This window comes from Pempheris klunzingeri, chromosome 3 (assembly GCF_042242105.1).
Source record: "Pempheris klunzingeri isolate RE-2024b chromosome 3, fPemKlu1.hap1, whole genome shotgun sequence".
Lineage (NCBI taxonomy): Eukaryota > Metazoa > Chordata > Actinopteri > Acropomatiformes > Pempheridae > Pempheris > Pempheris klunzingeri.
This window is the reverse complement of record NC_092014.1, coordinates 5318900-5338804: the sequence shown is the minus strand read 5'-3', so window position 1 is coordinate 5338804 and position 19905 is coordinate 5318900. Positions and strand designations below refer to the sequence as shown.

Here is a 19905-nt window from a genome sequence, read left to right as displayed (position 1 = left end):
TTAAGACTTGTCGCCAGCTTTTGGAACGTGGCTGCAAACACTGATGTTGTGTAATTAAACTGGTCTAAAACCACACTTAAGGGGAGCCCACATACTTGTCTACATAGTCATCTTCATGGCTCCCCCCTCTGTCCAAAACGGTGTAACTGCAGCAGGACTGAACAGAAATACCGTGCATGTGTGAATGAGCCTGTCACAGTGCTGAAGACAAAAAACAGACAAAAGGTTTTTAAAGTTTTTTAAATATTATTTTAATACTTTTCTTAAAAAAAGATGTTGTACTCCATAATCTGAACAAGATGAATCTATTGACCTCAATGCCTCACTCACCAACATACCAACAGGTTGTTCTGGGTAAAATAAATCGGAGAAAAATAGCAAAGGGAAAAGAAAACAAAATAAACTCAAAACAATCAAATATGAAAAGGGAGAAGAAATGAATGAAACATAAAAAAAAAGTTGATTATAGAGTCGAAAAACACTCACAGATCTCTGGGCCAACCTAAGGAAACCAGGAAAACCTCCCGCTTCCAGAAAAACACAATGGCACACGACATCCCAAAACACTTACCGTGGACAATGAAAACAATTTAAAATTAAAACTAAGAGACATAAAGATGACAAACAAAAACCTATTATACAGACTGTAGAAGCTGTGAGGAAGGTAGAGATGGACGAGACGGCTAAGAAAGACTAAAAACATGTACATGATGAAAGAAATCTTTAAAAAAAGGAGAAGATGTAAGTGATGAACGGTTAAGTGCAGATATTGAACAGCTACAGAATGACGGGGCCTGGTAGAGTAGTGACATACAGTGATTTTGGAACCGCTTCAAACTATTACGGAGCAAACTGCTGCATAACTTCGGATTTAAAAAGGGGGATAAAGGAAAATTAAATAGCAATAAAAACATAGCCTTTAATATAAAGTGAAAAGAAAATGCATTTTACATGTAAAAAATGTGAATGAACTTTCAGCACTCAATAGATTGGTTTTGGCATAGAGTCGAGAAAGAAAAAAACCAAACAAACAGAAAAGGTGTGAGAGAGAATAAAACAGACGAAACAATCCTCTCGATAGAATCATAAAAAAGTTTTTTTTTTTTCTTCTTTACAGTAAATTCTACAAAATCAAAACCAGAGCTCAGAGATGAACACAGAGACGAGCTTTGCTCCCCGAAATCCAAATTCCTCTCATGTTCTTTTTCGTTGACGTTTCATCGTATATAATATATATTCATGTATCTATTTATATATATAATATGTATAATTTGTAGGGTATGATTGTTAGTTTACAGGCCAGAGCGCTAAGGCAAAGGACACACTCTGAAACTTTTAAAATGCCATCGTTCCTTCCTCATTGCCCCTCGAGTGTTCAACGTGCGAGCGTCACCGATGCCTCCGCCTCTCCAATTAGTGACTGAAGAGAGAGAATTAGAAGGACGTGAAGGGAGGAAGGATGCCTTAGAAAAGTGTGTGAATGTGGCCGGGGTGTTGCGTTCCCACTGTCCTGAGAAAACAACCGACTCTCAGATGACTGCTGAACCTGACAAACCAGACCACATCGGCCCACCCCTCCCAGTTAAAATCCAAATGGAAAACAAAATAATAAAAAAAAAAGATTAGGAAAGCGGAAAAAAAACCAAAACAAAGTGATCTGTCCGCTTAGAATTTGTTCACCCGTTCCTTTTAAACCCCATTCTCTCCTAACAAGACATTAGAGAACAAGGTTTCACTTTATTTCTTAAATTAAACACCTCTTTCGTCACCATTATTCTTTTTTTTTTTTTTATGTAAAAGTTTTGTCCCCTCCTTTTCATTCTGCCTTTCTTGTTTTCCTCGAGGGAGCTGACTATCTCATTATTTTACTGTCTGTTTTCCAGCCTGGAGAACCAGAACCAACAACCATAAACACCAAGCCAGACACCAAAACGTATCTGAGGTTGGAGGAAAAGAGGGTTGCTTATTTCAGTTTCACTTCCCCCTCTCTCTTTCACATGACACAAGCCAGCTGTTTCAACTACTGAGAGAAAGGGACAGTTACTATCGACTGTGTGTCTGTGTCTGTGTGTGTGTGTGTGTGTCTGTGTGTGTGTGTGTGTGTGTGTGTGTGTGTGTGTGTGTGTGTGTGTGTGTGTGTGTGTGTGTGTGTGTGTGTGTGTGTGTGTGTGTGTGTGTGTGTGTGTGTGTGAGCAGCGACCATGTGTATCAGAGCATCGTGGTTTATATGCATGTTTGTAAATTTGCCTATGTGTCTACAGGTCCTTCTCTCGTTTCCACTATCTGCTTTCTTTCCATCTCAGAACAGATTCTCTTCAAAAATGGCCATCAAGTCGCTCTGGAAGTTGATGTCGATGGTGTCAGCCATCTGCAGAGGAGAAGAGAGAGAACAAGAAGATTAAAGACTGTCCTCGGAAATAATAATAAGGAAAAAAAAAATAAAAAAAAATCGGTGCTTCTGAATTCTACAGTTTTGTGCGTACCGCCTCCCTCCTGCGCCTCTCCTGCTCGCGGCGGCGTGCCATCTCCCTCTGGTCGAGAGCGTTCGGTGCAGCTGAGGAGGACGGGGGCGGGGCTTGTGGCTGTGGGGGTGGAGCCTGTGGGGAGTGAGTGGGCGGGGTGGAAGCCGGGGGTGTGGGAGCGAGCGGTGACTGTTGCTCCTGGCGACGGCGGGCATCTTCTTGAGCTCTACGCGCCTGCTCCATGGTATCCTCGTCGTCACGGCTACTACATTAAAAAAAACACGGTGAGAGGGTTGGCTGCAGCTCGTTAACTCTTTGATGATAATAAAACATTATTAAACCCAACCAATACTGGATTAATTAGTCTGATACCTGTCAGCACATATTCACACACTTTGTGTGTTATATTTTACATGTTACTGCTGATACCAAAAGCACAGCACAGCTTTTTTTTTTTTTCTTTCTTCTACACACTGTGGCACTAAAATCAACTCCTGTTATTTTAAACTTGGAAAACTTGTTGACTTATTCAAATACCAGTGAGAATCTCTGACAAACGGGCCACTTAAAACTGCGGGAGTCACGTGTGACCACGTGCAGCTGGAAATCAAACAAAACAACCGGTACAAATCATGAGAAGACTGGCAAATTCTAATGTAATCCCTTTCATTATGTCAGTTTGTTGCATCTGACTGAGGCGTCGGAGCGCCCCGTCAACACTTTCAAATTAATAGACATTCAATGACGCTTCAGTAACGGTCCACTGGGAAAATCACCCATCACAAGTGATATTCAGCACGTCAATGGCTGCTTGGTAGAGCTGTAGTACTGCTGTGAGGGGCTAACACACGCAGTGATAATACTGGTATTATTCTTAAAGCTTTGACAGGACAGCACCCCATGCTGCTGTCTTCTGCTTTCCCTGTTACACATTTCCCTCCCACCTACCGTAGCTTTTCCTGCTCTCTCCTGGCCTGTTCAGCCTGTGCTTTCAACTGTCTCTCTCTCTCTTCCTTCTCCCTGGCGGCCCGTCTGAACTGTTCGAAGCTGTCGCTGGAGGAGCGCCCGGAGGAGGCCGGTGTGGACTGGGACCTCTGGGCCAAGCTGGCCCAAGAGCCCATGTTCTTTAACTTCACATCCTGAGTGAAGACGAGGAGAAGGGGGCAGAAAATGGTTAAATGGTTAAAAAGGTTAAATGGTGTGGTCGCAGCATGACTCAAGACATTACTTTCTCATCTCACACTCACACACACCTGTGTCTTCTTGGGAGCAATAGGGGTTTTAGGCTCTTGCTTGATTTTGTTGTCTTGCTGGGAGCATGGTGGTGCTGGGGAGTCTGGGAGGCGAGAACCAGGGCGAGAACCATCCATTGACTTCAGATCTAATCCTGAGGGAGACACAAATGGGGATTAACTATACATATGCATCTTAAATCATTGGAGAGGAGCTCTTACGGCGTAATGTTTCTGCAAAGTGGTTGTAAATAAGTTTGGAAAGAAGCATACAAAATCATTCTGCCAATGACTGCAGGCAGCTTTCCAACACATATCACTGCTCTGATATATTCTGCTTGCTCAGCTTTGGCTACCAAAACTAGGGCAATTTATAATTTTACTATGTTATGAACACTAAACACAAACAGACTAGTATTATTTTGGTTAAAAGATATCTTAAAGTAGATGCACATATCAAGAACAAGCAAAATAAACATGTAGCCATGATATTAATGCAACCAGATCATCAGTGTTCCAGCAAAGATGTGTTTGAAAAGGCGGCCCCATGACCCCTAACCCTCACCCTCACCCTCACCCCTGACTCTAGCTGTGTGTGTTCATATGATGGCGCTCATCATTTAGCTCATTAGTTTGTCGTTGTTTACTATGCTGCAGTTTTTCTGTGCTCCCAGTATTCCCAGTCTTGGCTGGTCCCTCCCCTTTTCTGCCACAGGCTCCAGCCTCCAATGACACGCCTGCCTGCTCCACCTCTCCCGAGCCGGGAAAACTCGGAGTCTGATAACTTATAGGCTTTAGCTTACATTTTTTTCATATGCAGTTTTAGCAGCACATGTGGCTTTTGCCTGTCTAGATAAGAACTTATCACATGCATGGGTCTAAGAGTGTGTTCTTTTTAGTTTAGAGTACTGTACAGGGGTTGTTTTGTTTCGGCTGTGTTAAGCTGTAATTGACCAGAGGGTATCTGCTGGTTCAGGAAGTGTGATTTTTGTTTCTTTAAATGATTTGGTGCCACCCACAGCTGTCACCCTTAGTTCTTTGCCATCTCTCATGTTGAACTGCGTACAATGGTGATCAGAGAGTTTGTACTTTTATTTATTTGACAATCCACTAAACAATAAATGGCACTGACTGACTACGTCGGCTGTATGTTGCTTTCCTTATTCCTAAAACACCTGCAGGGTTGTAACAAACTACTTCTAAGTGAGTACGACCTTCCATAGATTCAGATGTGATGGATTGTAAAGTAGATCTATAAAACTGCTGTGCTTACTGTGTTTGTTGTCAGGCTTGTGTGTGTCTTGACGCATGACAGGGCTGAAAGGAGAGGGGGGCAGAACTGGAGAATGGGAAGGCTTCTCTTCTTTGACCCCCACCAGGTTGGACCTCTGCTCCTACAGGCAGACACAACGTACATTTATATACAAGACTCTATTACCAAGAATCAAATGTTTGTTCAATTATGTTTTCAGCATTAAAATTAGGGACTTTTCCCCTCAACATTTCTGTGTACTGAACCTTGAACTGGCTAAAAATACACCCATATGTAAATTAAGTTCACCAGATTTTGTTTTACTAGCACAAACAATTAAGACACACACAGAAGCAGTAGGTGGATGACTCACATGTTTCTTGGTCTGTGAGGGTGACTGCTGTCCCATTGTATGGAACTGAGGCATCTGAGGAGAATGCATCATCAGGGGAGAAGGGCTCTCACGCAAGCAACCTAGAAAAACAAGAGTATTGCAAATACACAACAATTCAGTTCAGCCAAATCCAACTAAACGTGCAGTGACATCTATAATATCGTCGTGTTAAGTGGTTCCCAAGTCTGAGGCTTAATTTTGTGAACTGAAAGAATCTCGATCTCAGACAAAAAGTACAAAAGTATGACAGTATTGGGCTTTTATTCTGAAGTTCCATTTACCAACAGAGAGCATTTTTCAGTGCTTCAATATTTAATGAGTCCAAAAGGGTAGCCTCTTCAGCTGCATGCACTGGTTACAAGAACTTTGCCTTGCAGGCTCTAGTTGTCCTGTGTTGTAGTTATTGAAGTAATGACTTAAAAACTATTTTTCTTGTATTTAGTCTTTTTAAGTGCGGCAGCTGTTTGATTGCCACGATCCCATTGTAACATTATCAACATGTTACCGTGCAAAAAAGCAGTATAACAAAAAAAAGCCTGTATTAGTGCTGCTTGCGGTTGCAACTATTTTAATGTTGGTTTGTTTTTTTAAGACCTTTTTTTGCAGCATTGTTTACTTAATGTAGTCCTAACCCTTAACAGCACCTGTTTATTACAACCATGTATTCCTGTTCTTTACGTCACATAAAGAATCATAAAAAAAAGAAACATTTGTGTAACATGAATGTACGTTCTTATTTATCTTTATTTATCTCAGTCTGGGAATCACTTCCTCTGGCTTAGGGATATCTTACTTGTTGAGAAAGGCTCTCCTTTGCTGCGTGGTGATGGCTGTTGTTGATGTTGTTGCATCTGTTGTACCTTCTGCTGCAGGGCCACCCCTTTCTGCTGCTGTGATGCTGACGTGTGCGTATGCGGGAACGGCTGCCGCATGTGTGCGTGGCCTGAGCTGTGTCTCTGAGTCAGGGCAGGGGAGGGTGTCGTCACAGCCTGCGTGTGCATCGACGGCACGAGCTGAGAGGCACCCTGCACGGGCGAATGTGAGTGCACGTGTAGCTGCTGTGTCTGTGCGGTGGGTCGAGCCTGGAGAGACTGCAAGAAGGTGTGGACTTGACTGAGGGGCGGGATTTCAGAACTGGGGGGCGTCGGCTCTTCGTCGTCTTCCAGCAGGGCTTGAGGAGGCTGTGCCGACAGTGTACCCAAGATGCCGTGCGATGGGGGCGAAGGGACCCGGGGGCGTGGGACAGGCTGTGGGAGAGGGAGAGGGAGTGGAAGCGAGGGCTGAAGCTGAGGTGCGGGGGATGGAGGCAGGGAGGGGAGCGAGGACGGGGGAGGCTGTGTGATTTTTGGAGGAAGCGGCGCTGCTCGGTTGCTCGGCCTTGATGGCTGCTGGGGCAGAGCATTGTGGATCGCTGCAAACAAAACAAAAAGAAATTCTTCAAGTGAGTTGTTAAGCATAAAATATCAAAATGTGCCTCCTCGATCTTCTCAGATGTGAGGCTTTGTGATTTTTCACAATTTTCTAATATTTTACAGACTAAATATTTAATCAGTTAAGCAGAAAAAGTGTGAATGGATTATCTGATAATGAATTACTGATTACTTATAGCCATGAAGATACATGAATATTCTCACATTCATGACCGTTTGTAAAATGAACTACAGAGTTGCAGGCTGTGCAAAGTGTGAGTGAAGCGTTCGTACCTGGAGAAGGTATGATGGGATGTTGGTTTAGGAAAGGGTGCGTCTCAGTGGGCGTCTGGCCAGTGGGTATGGTTGCGTTGAGGAGAACAGACACGACGGGGGCACCGGCAGTAGTAATGCTCTGATTGGGCTCTGTGTTCGACTGCGTCAGGTGAGGGTTCATGAAGTGAGCCAGAGGATCAAATCCAGAGCTCATAAGCTGGGAGGAGTCCAGAGACGGGACAGAGACGTGGACAGGTGGAGGAGGGACAAACGGCGGTTTGGACTGGACCACTTGAGGCTGAATCTGAAGCTGAGGAGCAACTGGCCCCACTCCACTGCCATGGGACTGGTGATGCGGTTTCTTGATGTCTTTATTAATTAAGATCTTCTTCTGCTGCTTGGGAACCAGCCCTGGAAGAGGAAGGTGCATTAAATATATGGACAAAATATGAGGAAAGCTGGTATGCTGAAGAATTACGGCTACAGTTTCTATTAATAACATTTGCTGGCAACACTGTGTGTGTATTACCATTCTCAGAGTCTTCACTATCAGAGGAGTCGCTGCTGTCTGAAGATGAGGATCCTGTCTTCATCTTTGTCACATTTGTCATTTCCAGGGGCTTCTCTGTTGAAAAAAAAAAAAAAACACAACACGCATTCAGAAACTGACGGACTAAAAACTTCTGTCTCACTAGTGAAAACACATTTGGCCAATGTAGAGACACTGAAAGAAAGTCTTACAGAGGAAGTTAGTTAATAGTTGGACAAACATGCAGCGCTTCCTCAGACTGAATACATTCAAGTAATGACTACGATGACTGGTAGGATGGTGACACATAGATAAAGACCTGTAAAAGCTTAATTATTCAATATATTAGTCTTCTAATCTAACTGTCTGCAACAAACCCAATATGAGAAGTTTGCAAAATGTTAAACAATTCCTTTAATATTTTTCAATTATCATCGCACTGTATATCTCAATATATATCTCATACATATATGTATGTATGTAAATCAGCAGTGTCCCAGTCATTTGTGACATACACAGAAAATGAATGAAACAGAAACTGAGAATACAGATTTTGTTGGTTTTCTTAGAATCACTTCAACAGAAGTGAAGCCCAGCCCTGAATTATATAACACCACTAATTATCAGAGAACAAACTGGTTCAGTTAGAACTGACAGTTGTTTTTGTTTCGTTGACATTTAACCTAGAGGCTGTGAGACAGGAGTGACTAGTCTTTATATAGCATGCAGTCTTGAAGATGTTTCACTGCTTTAATATTTATTAGAGCTTCAGGTCCAAGCGCTATGACTCAGGTAATTACTGGATAAACAAAACATCATGTGACGATCCTTTTAAATTGTTGAGCATGAACACAAACCGCCTACCTGACGGCTTTTTCTTCTTCTTGAGGCAGCTGGAGACGTATTTCTCCAGCTCTCTCAGCGTGGAGGGCTTCAGTGTCTCAAAGTCAATCTCGATCTCGTCGGGGTTGGAGTTCTTCAGCGAAGGCTCGCGGGTTTGGATTATGTGCACAACGCGGCCCAATTTGTCACCGGGCAACTTGTTAATGTCTAGGCTCAGCTGGCGCTTCTCCTCGTATGACATCGGCTTGCACCTGTCGGCGGACACACCCCCGAATACATCTGAGGGGGGGAAGCGTAACAGCAAGTTGATTCTAGGCCACTGTTCAAGACACACTTTCAAACAAAAAAAAATCACTCTCAACATTTTGCGCATACGTACCCATGTCATCTTCTGCTTCAAGAGAGGCCGAGGGGACGAGAGGGGTTGGCCCAGGCTGAACGGGCACAGCTGGGCGGCTATTCTTAACTCCTTCTTTCTTACTGTGATAAGGTGACAAATGATTAGATTAGCTCCAATTCAAACATCTACAACAACATCACTCATCTTACTACATCTGAGACACCTACCCAAGCTTTTTCCTGTCCTTCTTTACAATGATTGGCTCCTTGCTGCTCTTGTTTTTCTTTGAAGTCTGAAGCATCACAGAGGGAGGGGTCTCCACAGGCTCCTCGGCTCCCATCTTCTTCTTGTGCTTTTCTTTCTTTTTCTCCTTCTCCTTCTCCTTCTCTTTCTCCTTCTCCTTCTCCTTCTTCTCCCTCTCTTTCTTCTTGGGCTTGCTAGCTTGGGGCTGGGAGAGTGCTGCCAGCTGTTCGTGGACAGCTTTCAGCTGGAGGACACAAACGCAGACAATTGTGGTCTTAAGAGACGAAAAGACAGCAGCTTGCATATTTGGTTTTCTGTGTTTCAGCATTCACCCACGTTCGGTAAAGCTGTTCTGCGTGGCCCACCCACCTGTCGCGTCTCATAAGCCTCCCTCCCCCTTCATTTTCCATCCTCTAACCTGTTCCTGTAACTCAGCCAATCGGTGTTGCCTTTCGTGTTCTGAGTCTCCTGCTGAGGAGTCCGAGTCGGAGGAACTGGAGCTGTCGTCTTCCGAGACAGCAGAAGGAGGCGGGGCTTGTCGAGTGGAGGGGGCAGGGTGGAGGGCCGATGACGGGGTGGGAACAGGGGCCGGCTCCTCTGGCTCGTCAGGCATTTTGGCAAAACGCATCTCAAACACGTCCTGTTAGGATGGAAGACAGCAGGAGAAACTGTGAACTCTACTTGAACCACAAACGGTGCCAAAAAGCAATAACTGCAATGACATATACAATCATTTTCTTTACATACGACCCTGATTGCAAAGAAGTTGGGACACAGGATAATGTTAATCCTTTTTTAACTCAAATTGTATTGAAAATAGTATAAAGACAATATATTAAATACATTCTTATTCTGTACTATTTGAATAATCTTCAGTAGTTAGCTGTGACTATAGCATTTTTGCTTGAAATGCACATCCCTTGATTGTACAAAGAATATTACGACATGGGCTTGGGAACACAGTTTGTCGCAGCATGTGCAAAATCATTTATTTTATTTTACACAGCGTCCCAGCATTTTTGGAACCGGTGTTGTATAAGATTTACTTGGGAAACTGACCAAAAACTGCTCATCATATGAGCAATTCAATCTTTATAAATAAATAAAATGAAATTAATACATTTAATAACATGTTAACATGTTTTCGACTTTGTCATTATAGGTTATAATGTGTAGGTTGATGGCCAAAAAGTTAATGTAGTCTTAACTATTTTCAAATTTCTTGTGAAACATTGTACATTCTCACCCCAAAAATAATGCAACACGTAGAAAATGAAGTGAATTTTCATCACACGCATGGCCTGTGCAGTTGATGAGACCTTGCTACAATATTACATTGTACTGTGTTTGTCCTGCAATAGCAGTGTCATCTGCAATGTAAACTAACATGGTGGTGCACACAGGTGTCCACATACTGATCACATATGGTCATACACAGGCATTAAGGAGCCCCAAAGTCTCCGTGTTCAGCGTGTGGCTATACACTTGTGTTAATTTATAAATTGTGAATGTATTTGTTAATGCTGTATGCACCACTAAAGGACATTATAAACTCAACTGATAGGGGCGTTAAGGTAACACTTGCATTATTAACTCAATCAATTAAGTCAATCTTAACGCCTTTATCATTTCAGTAAGACTAAAGACTGTATTTAAATTGTGCCTGATCATTTAGCATAAATGACTTATTAACACATCAGTGCAGATAGAGTGGGAGAAACAGGGACGCTAAGGGCCCCACAGGCCCACATGTTTGTTCTGGGCTCCCTTGTAGTTTAATCTTATCAGGCCATATAGTGTTTATGATGTTTATTAATGATAGCTTTACATGTACTGCATGTTGATTACCTGTAATTTGCGCGCCATGCCAACAACATCGTGGTCTGGGGGATTGTACTTGTAACAGTTGGAGAACATCAACCGGACGTCTGCTGCAAATTCTTGAGCATCTCTGTACTGTCTGTTGTCCAGCTTTTTCTGAAGGAGACAAACAAATGCACCAACCATGAGCACATCCATACTCTTTAAGGTTCTAAAAAAAAACAAAAAAAAAACCTAGGTATTGCTGAAGTGGGGGAGGGTTTTTCAACCTAAATATTTCTTTGTACAACCAAATTGTATCTATTTAAAAAAAGAAAATGCATTATTTTTAATATGGCCCATTGGGATGCTAGCCTTGAACTGAAACAAACAATTCAATTAGACTTATGATATTCTTCTTTTGGACTATATATTACCCACTTTAATCCTTTTCCTGATCATTTTATACTGCATTTTATGTTAAGTTCCTGTAGGGGTAGTTATTTTGCAATATGAAAAAAGGGACTTGTAGAGGAAAGCATATAATTTACATGTAATGTATCAAAACCATCAAAAGATTTTGACATTATGAAAAACCAGGTATTGCATTGGCAGCCACACACAGTCCATTACATGTTGGTCACAAATCCTAGTAAAATCACCTTGATGTTGCTGAGATCCATGGGGTGCTTGATGATGTCGTGGTAGTCGTGGAGGCCAAGAGCTTTTACATCGACGGGCTTGTAGAAGGGCCAGGCATATGATACATGTTTCTTGGACAGCATCTCTCTGACAAGGCGTGCGCAGAAACGCAACTGCTCCTGCCGCTTCTGCATAACTGTCCCTCCTGTCTCCAAACTGCCTCCGAGGTGATGCTGGGAGTCCGGCTGCAATGCGTCTTTTTTGGGTTGCTTAGATGGGCGACTGCTCTCTCGGCGAGGCCGAATATCAGCAGAGACAGGAGATGATTCACTGAGCTGGTCGTTAGCTGTAGGTGTGGTGGTGTCCGCTTTCCTCTTCTGGCTCTTCCTTTGCTGTTGGAGCATCAGAGATCACAGGTTGGAAAATGACAACAAATTTCCGATTAATAAGAATGGCTGCTGACTTCTCTTTACCTTGATGAGGGCAGGGGAGCTCTGTAGCATCGGAGCGGGATGGAGGCCTGGGTGTGTCTGGGCTGGAGGGGGAACAGAGGTCATGCCCTGGGCCAGGACGTCAGGCGTTGAGAGGGGAAACGGAGGGCCCAGAAGGGGTGCATGGGAGGTGGGTGTAGGAGGCACACGTAAGGACTGAGACTGGGCCAGAGCCAGGGCGGGAGGGCCTTGAGACGTGGGTGCGGCACGGGTCGTCTGCAGGGTGGCTGAAGGGGGTGAGAAGCCTCGTGTGTGAGGGGTGGTGGAGGGGGACGATGAGTCTTGACCTGAATCCGACTTGATCAGACCTGCAATGAGAAAATAAAACACAAGAAGATTGCGAAGGTTAATCAAAGGTTAAGCACACCAAGCGTTCTTCTCCTGACCGACTTTAAACCTGTTGGACAGATTACAAAACGCCCAACAATGGCACAGGACATGTCCAACAAACATGGAGCAATCAAGACTTGGTTTAATAATAAATGTACTGCGCTAGGTGCAATTGATGAAGAACAAGGACCAATACAGACAATATAACAACTGTAAGAACAAGCCTGGCTGGTTCGGCTAGTGCAATTTAAATACAAAGAATACAAATAATCCCAACCCCTGACATAATGCTGTGCCAACTTCGAAACTGAAAGGAAGAGATAGGCTCTTGAGGCACCAAAAACAGTATTATACTGACACTTTAAGCCCATATTACATCCAAAACTCATACCTGTGTCCCGTCTGCCCCCTCGTCGTCCCTTGGTGACCACAGCAATCTCTTTCTCCTCCTGCGGCATCTCTGTGATCTTCTGGAGAAAGTGCTTCTCCAAGGCCTCCGCCATTAGGACAATATCATCCCCAGGCTAAACACACAAACACATACACATGTTTAGAAGGCGTAAGCTCTTTCCTTGAGCAGAATAACGTCTTGCTTTAACACCTGAACTCCAAGTTGGTAAAGGTGTTGTCAGTAAGTGTCCAGTGGCTGACCTTGTTGTAGATGTAGCAGTTTGTGAACATTGTGTTGAAGTCTTGAATACACTCCTGGGCATTCCAGTAGTAGTTGTTTTCCAGGCGTTTTTTTATCGTGCCCATGTCCATAGGGGTCTTGATGATCTTATAGTAGTCCTTAAGGGAGAATGAGAGCAGGTACAGTGTGTTAGATTAGTATCTTGTCTGGAAAAATGTAAGTAAAGAATGTGAGAAAACCAAGACACAATGCAAGTTTATGGCTTTTTAAAAACCCAAAATACAAGATTCACATAAGTTGTGTCATTTGTCTTTAGTGCATATTAGGGCCACTGTTGCCTGGCACGTTTAAGTCTGGTGATATTCTATATTTTTCTTATTATAGCGGCTATCATTGATGATGGCAGCTGATAGCTTTGTTGCTCAGCACGTCAGGTGTCTGTGAAGTGTGCGTCTGGATGCTAAATATCAACTTGCTTTCACAGGAAGTCCGACAGCAGGCTATCCCTCTTATAAATCTGTAACCGCGGCGATCAGCGTTCACAGTGTATCCTTGGGAGAAATGAATGCTTTCAATAAGGAAAAAAAAGTCTTAATTTTCTCCACAGGGAATACAAAGGAAGAAAGCGTCCTTTTTCTTGACTTGTAACAGTAAACGCCATTTCGGTGAAATTTTATATGCAATACTCTGGCGTCCTATTCCCATGAAAGCATCATGGAGCTGTGCAACAATCTATCGAGCTTCAGAAAGCTAACAGAAACACGTTGTCGCTATGGACGCATAAGAGAGTGGGCCGTAGTAGTGGTGGTGGTGTAAACTGGCAGTTCTTTTGCAAGCAGTTGCAAATTTCAACTTGTCTCTTCATGAATCTTTGGTGTAAAACTCAAATGAAGAACAATTCAATGCCCTGCTTGCAAAAATATTGCGTTTAGAGCACCCAGATGTTCTCTGAACACCAGCTGGGTGACCGTGACCCGTTTGGGGTTGTGGCAGAGAGCAACGCACATGCTGGAGACATTTGTTTGGCTCTTTTCATGTGAACCACATTCTTCTGGACGGCACAGAAAAAACAAACAGGCAGTTCAATGAAATGACGGGAACACACAAATGCGATGGAGATGTCCTGTTGTTTAGAATGGAGTCAAATATGTTGAATAAAATGATTGTATGCATTGCATTATAATATCATAGTATTATAATGGGGGACGGACTGGACCTTTACCCCCCCTCACTTACATTATATAACGACACTCCCCACATGTACATTCTATAATAAAATGTTTTGTTGAATGCAATGGAAGTATATTTTCTACTATTGACCAAACTTTTTTCTTGGCTTAAATTGATTGCATGGTTTATACTCACTTTGTGTGTATCTTTGTGTGAATGCCTTAACATGAGATTACATAAGGATGTCAGTAATAATTCTGACTACTGAAACACGAGAAACATATTAGTGCTTACATATCATAATTTACAGTATGTATGAATGTATTGACGTTTTTCATAACTGTTCCCTAAGTCATGGGAACAGTGCCTCTTGCCTCCAGAATTAAACACAGAAGCATAATGTCTCTCCGCCACTCCACCAAACGCTATTATTGCATTCAAGTGTAGTCAACATAGTAACCGTAATGTGGGCTGATTGACTAAAAGAACGCCAGGCTGTCTAACAAGCGCCATTTACTTCAACAGGCTAAATGTAATGTAATGTAATCTAATGTTACAATGCCTGCTACTGAGGGCTACTGCCTAAGCTTTACAATATCCCACCTAGTGATATAAATTAAGAGGTATAAAGGCATGTAAATAGTGGACATATTACTGATGGCTCACCACAGTAATCAAAGCACATTATGCGTTAATATTTATTGAAAACATAAATACAATCACTCCAGCTGATAACCAATCAAAACAGGTTGACAGCACAGCACAGCACTATTTGGAACTATTGAGAGCTACATGGACCGTGTGGGAGTGAGATCACAGAGTATAACAGCTGTCTCTTTCAGTGGTGCTGGTTTCTCCTCTACGGAACCACAGAAGAAGTTTTTTTTTTTTTTTTCTCATTTGAGTAAAGAAGTCAAGTCAGCGGTCGCAATGTGCTAACTGAGGAAGCAAATGCTGTCAGTCTGTTCTGGACAATACATTTTGATTACAGGCACGCTAACACTCATTAACATGTGACTCACAGGCAAATTAAGTTTGATGGCATCTACCGGAGCTTGGAAGGGCCATGCAAAGTTGTGTTTCCATAATGCCCTCAACACCTCTTTAAGCAGGTACTGAAAAAGAGCAAAGTCACACAAAAATCAATCAAATTTGAACCCAAACACCAGACACAGTTCACCTGTATAAACATGGAAACAGGAATGTCTGTACCTGTAGCTGGTTGGTCTGTCGTTTGGGTTTGGTGGGGTTCCAAGTTTCAGGGGGAGGAGGGTTGAAGGGGATAGGAGGTGGGGCAGAGGGAGGGTTCTGGCTGCTGCCTGGCTCCAGTCCGTCTCCCATCGCAGTGGTGGGTTGCAGTGGCTGAGCAGACAGTTTAGGCAGATTGGACCCGGCAGGGGCAGGTGGGACCGGGGGGAGCCCCCTCAGGCCATTACACTCCTCACTCGACTCTCTGGAAGAACAACAAAAGCATCATCACCGCTGTTGCCGCTGAAGCCAACTCTGATTCAACTTTCTCATGATACAAACCGCAGTCTGCATCGTTATCACACCTCAAATCGGAAACCATCTCCACAATCTATCATACTGAGTCAACCTCAAGCAGTTTCCTTCACTCTGTCAGTCCACGGTTTCAGCATGCTGCTCTAATACCTCATCTTTAGTTGCATCTGACAAAAACAAATGGGTGCATTCCAGACCAACTACAACCTGTTGGATGTCAAAACGCTTAGAGTAAATACTGCTTGTGGTTTAAGATCAAATAAAGACTGTTTGCCTGCATCGGGTTGAGGTAGAAATGGAAAATGTAAACACATTACAGATTTCTACACTTCTACACAGCAGCCCTACATTTACTTAGGCTCTATAAGCTTTAAAAATGCCGAACACTAAATAGGGTTAAAAAGTCATATATAGTATTTTTTCAGTTGGCTCAGCGTGCAAAGCTACTCTGAAGCAGCTAAAAGAAATAACAGTGCAGGTAATAATAATAATACAACAATACTGTTGCATATAAATCTGTATCACAATTTAGGGTGAAGAAACACGCTATGAGTTGGCCTGTCATGATAACTACTTTTGCTGGATAATATATCTGTCCATGGACGCCACATCGACTGCTTCGTCCATATCAGACCGGCAACAGACGCCTCTGCTTTAGAGCTTTTTTTCCCTGAGCTTTTCATTAAATGGGCAAGATGCAGGTTTTGCCCCCAGCATTGGCCCTGGGGTAAAGCATTCACTTCACCTGGTTCGCTGTCGCTGCGCGAGTGTGGAGGAGCTGCATGAGCCACGCCCACGGTGACGCTCCGACACAGAGAGAGCATGAGGGGACAGAAGCAGCGCCACCGGGAATGACAGCAAAACACGTCCCTCTTCATTTGATTGTGTAAAGCGCTTAGGCACTAATGATGGGGAAAACCCTGTTGTTTACTCTGGCATCACTTAAGCTAAATTGTTGGTCACACTCTTACACGCAACACAACAGGCAACTATCGAGGTCATGTCCACGTCGTACAACAGGCCGATATGGGTAAGTAATTATGACAGGCCTACCCATGCGGTTGGCAAGGCATTTCTGGAGGATACAATTCTTAATGGTTTGTATATATTTTAATGTACATTGCAGTGGATGCCTGTATTTGCTGAATTAATATCTACCATCCCAAAAGGCCTACTATTCAAAATGATCCAACCAGATCAATGATGGACATATGCAACACTCAAATATTCTCGTTTATACATCCTGTACAGCAGGCAAAACTGTTTGGACAAATGTCTTATGCGCTCTGTAATATATTCATCCTACAGTGAAAATGAGGCTGCAAAGAATGTCAATACCAAAATTTACCGTCGGTGAGTGCAACATTTATATTATCTTAGTGGACAAATCGGTTAATTCAGATTTTTTAAATTACTTAATTATTAAGGAGGGTAATTATTTTTTGCCAGACTCACATGTTTGTTGCCGTGCAGCTGTGGTCTAATCCAATTGTGTGATCATATCTCAGTTGGTGAGGCGCCGATTTCCTTAAGTAACACCGGGGTTATTTCAGTGACACACTGCGGGGGCAAGGAAACCACAAGACACAGATAGAGGGCCGAGTGTCACACCTGAGAGAGGTATAAAGAAAAGAGGCATGCATGATTAAAATTCAAGTCAACATATCACATGTCGGTTGTTTCTAACGAACATTAAAAAAAAAATATTACCAAATAAAAGATTGGCCATGTTGTGTTGTAAGCAGCCATGATTAGAGCCCATAATACAGACAAGGAACAAACTGTACTTTGATATAAAAGGAATGGCAGGGACAAGAGTTGCATTCCTTCATAACATGTTGGAAATTTGGTGCTTTGAAGTCACAAGTGCCTCTTCTAATCAGTTCATTTGAGGCTGCACTTTTTTACACACTGTTTCTTCCTCATGTGCAGTATTAGTCAATTAGAGTCAATCAAGAAATGAGAATTGGAGAGAATTTTCTGAGAATTACCTTTCTCTAACTGGAACTGTCCAGATGAACCCACATTTGCAAATTAAACAACAGACACAGTACACAATTTCATACCCAAAGACCGCCTCTTTCTGAGCAGTCATAACCCTTCACCTGACTTCCTGTCTGATGTTTTTACATCCCCATCTGCTCTGCAAGCAAGAGACCATTATGAATGTGTCTTTTGATTCTGCTGACAATCTGGAATTTCAACTTAAGGACAACATTGCACATTATGGCCTACATATATAAAATGTTTTGGTATGCTCTCGTCTTAATTCCCCAGGGAATTAGACTGTACAATGAGCAGTTTTGTAAGAAGAACATTATTCCCTGTGTCCAAGTCCCTTTTTTGCCATGTTCATGTGGCACCATGTGATGTAAATAATTGGCTGCTATTTCATACGTTTATGTGCTACAGTGTAATATTGGTTAAACTTATTTTCAGTGACTTTAAGAGACCAAGCTAGTAAGACTGGGAGCACTGCAATTTCAATGGTTTTATGCACAAATACACTTAACCCTGACCTTGAACTTTGGCACTTTCTAGATGGCTTTTGAAACATGTCACAGCGCTCAAAGGTCCTTTATTTGGAGTTTCTCTGTGAGGCAATCTCTATGTGCTCAAACACAGACTAAAGCTTGCATTTCGTTTATCCCGAGCTGACATTTATATCCCTTGCTTTAAAATCGTCACATTAAAAGACCAACTAGATGATCGTGTCCCAGTTTGTGTATGTTAAACACATTTATACAATGCTTTCACAGATCAGACAAATGCACATCTCCTGCTAAAGGTCCACATGATGAAGTGTTAAAAAGCCTTTAAATGCACCACAAGAAACCAAAACAAACACTGCAGCACCAGATAACTCAAGTGTTATTGATAAGCCTCCAGACATTAATCTAGTATTTATGTGTATGGGAACACATTCTTAATAACACAACATGTCCAATTTTGTTATTTATGCTCCGTCAAAACGCAGGTGCCAAACTACTTCACCATTAACACGGACTGATTCAGACTAAGCAGCAGACTGCGGTTTGTGCGTGAGGCTTTTAACAATCCAGATAATCTACTCAAACAAACCCAGGCCGTCCAGTCCGCACACTATGCAACTGCGTTCACGTAATATATTAAAAAAAAAAAAAAAAAAGGTAGCTAGCATTAGCTGCAAGGCAATGTCGCAGCTAATTTGAATAAAAGGCATTCAGGCAGTGAGACGATTGAACGTAATTTGACAGCTAAATTAAGTATTCTACAAAAATTTATCAGCCATTTTGCTACTATTTCGTATCACGTAGCTAGCTTGGGTCCTTCATACAACCGGTATCTGAGGGAAGGAGAGAAGCAAACGAAGCAGAGCGTCGTGAACGACGTTAATTAACACCAAACTGAAAATAAAGACACAATCTATTTTTAAAAAAACAAACACTTTGCCCCACACCTCTGCCTTGCTAACCTTCCGTGTCAGTACATCCCCATGTCCACTGACAGCTCCGCACGTAAACGGCCTTCCTGAATACAACTTGGCCGGGGCTGGTATTCTCGAAATGACGTACGCCGGGCTCCACACGAGCCCCTGCGCCGTCGTGCGTAAACTACGCTGCCGAGAGAACGTAACTTATGTCACGAATACGGCCTACGGGGCTACAAACAAACAGCCTAACAGCTAACTGGCTAGCATGATAGCGACCTGCAGCTAACGTGCACACTGACAACACGGAGTGGTCAGCGCCACGAAAACGACCACAACACGAGTATTCAGACAAGAAAGATACACCGCAGAATATGCACAATAACACCAAATCGCGCAAACTTAAAGGACAAAAAATCATCTATCTCGTGTGCCCGAACCGGTGCAAGGCCTGCGAAGACAGCTCATGCTCCGCTTGCCGAAGCGCACACTGACAGCGCGCGAAATACGCCCCCGATGCCAAATTTAAAGCTTTCACCGGATCCTCGGGGTTGTACACGTTCGTTTGATGTCCCGCTGACACCAGCGCAGAGGCATAAAATGCTATTTTTACCTTCTTCGGTCGGTTGTCTACGCTCGCAGACCTTCCTCGCCCCAAATCCAGAACAAACAGTCCCGTTTGACGTCGATGACGTCAGACGCACGGGGGGCAGGCCGTAGGTTTGTCAGGAGAAATGTCACCGCAGCTCCACCTCCACCCCGGGCACCATCATGCAATACCGTGACACGATTTCAACCATAAAACTGGCTGGTGCTCACCGGTCCGATTAAGCCGGTCATCTATTTAATTAAACAAGTAAATAACCGAGTGAAAAAATCCACCCATCGTGTATGTTTTTATTCCAGTTCACCATAAATAAGTGGCAAGGTAAGGTATAAATGATGTACA

At 43.1% G+C, this 19905-nt stretch overlaps 1 protein-coding gene across 2 annotated transcripts; it reads right to left on the bottom strand.

Annotated features, from left to right (window-relative positions):
* Window positions 1–226: 226 nt before the first annotated feature.
* LOC139198734 (bromodomain-containing protein 4-like) lies at window positions 227–19627 on the bottom strand. 2 transcript variants are annotated; one of them, XM_070827660.1, is made up of 22 exons: window positions 19570–19627; window positions 17003–17158; window positions 15257–15497; window positions 15067–15159; window positions 12895–13032; window positions 12635–12767; window positions 11896–12221; window positions 11443–11814; window positions 10829–10957; window positions 9399–9620; window positions 8965–9224; window positions 8777–8877; window positions 8419–8676; window positions 7555–7650; window positions 7044–7436; window positions 6134–6751; window positions 5320–5420; window positions 4968–5088; window positions 3716–3849; window positions 3411–3601; window positions 2484–2727; window positions 227–2368 (listed from the first exon to the last, which is right to left on the bottom strand). In XM_070827660.1, the coding sequence occupies exons 3-22, from the start codon at window positions 15383–15385 to the stop codon at window positions 2300–2302; spliced, it is 4128 nt and encodes a 1375-aa protein (XP_070683761.1). In that variant the 5' UTR covers window positions 15386–15497; window positions 17003–17158; window positions 19570–19627; the 3' UTR covers window positions 227–2299. The 2 variants fall into 2 exon arrangements, with proteins under 2 accessions (XP_070683761.1, XP_070683762.1); XM_070827661.1 differs by having other exon boundaries at window positions 2484–2724.
* Window positions 19628–19905: the final 278 nt, after the last annotated feature.

Bases quoted from the DNA above. Each gene is read 5' to 3' on its own strand.
- LOC139198734 (XM_070827660.1), bottom strand. From the start codon at position 15,385: ATGGGAGACGGACTGGAGCCAGGCAGCAGCCAGAACCCTCCCTCTGCC. The intron at 12,768-12,894 runs GTCAGCCACTGG...TTGTGTGTTTAG, and splicing joins ACTGCTACATCTACAACAAG to CCTGGGGATGATATTGTCCT. The intron at 7,651-8,418 runs GTAGGCGGTTTG...TTTTTTCAACAG, and splicing joins GAAGAAGAAAAAGCCGTCAG to AGAAGCCCCTGGAAATGACA.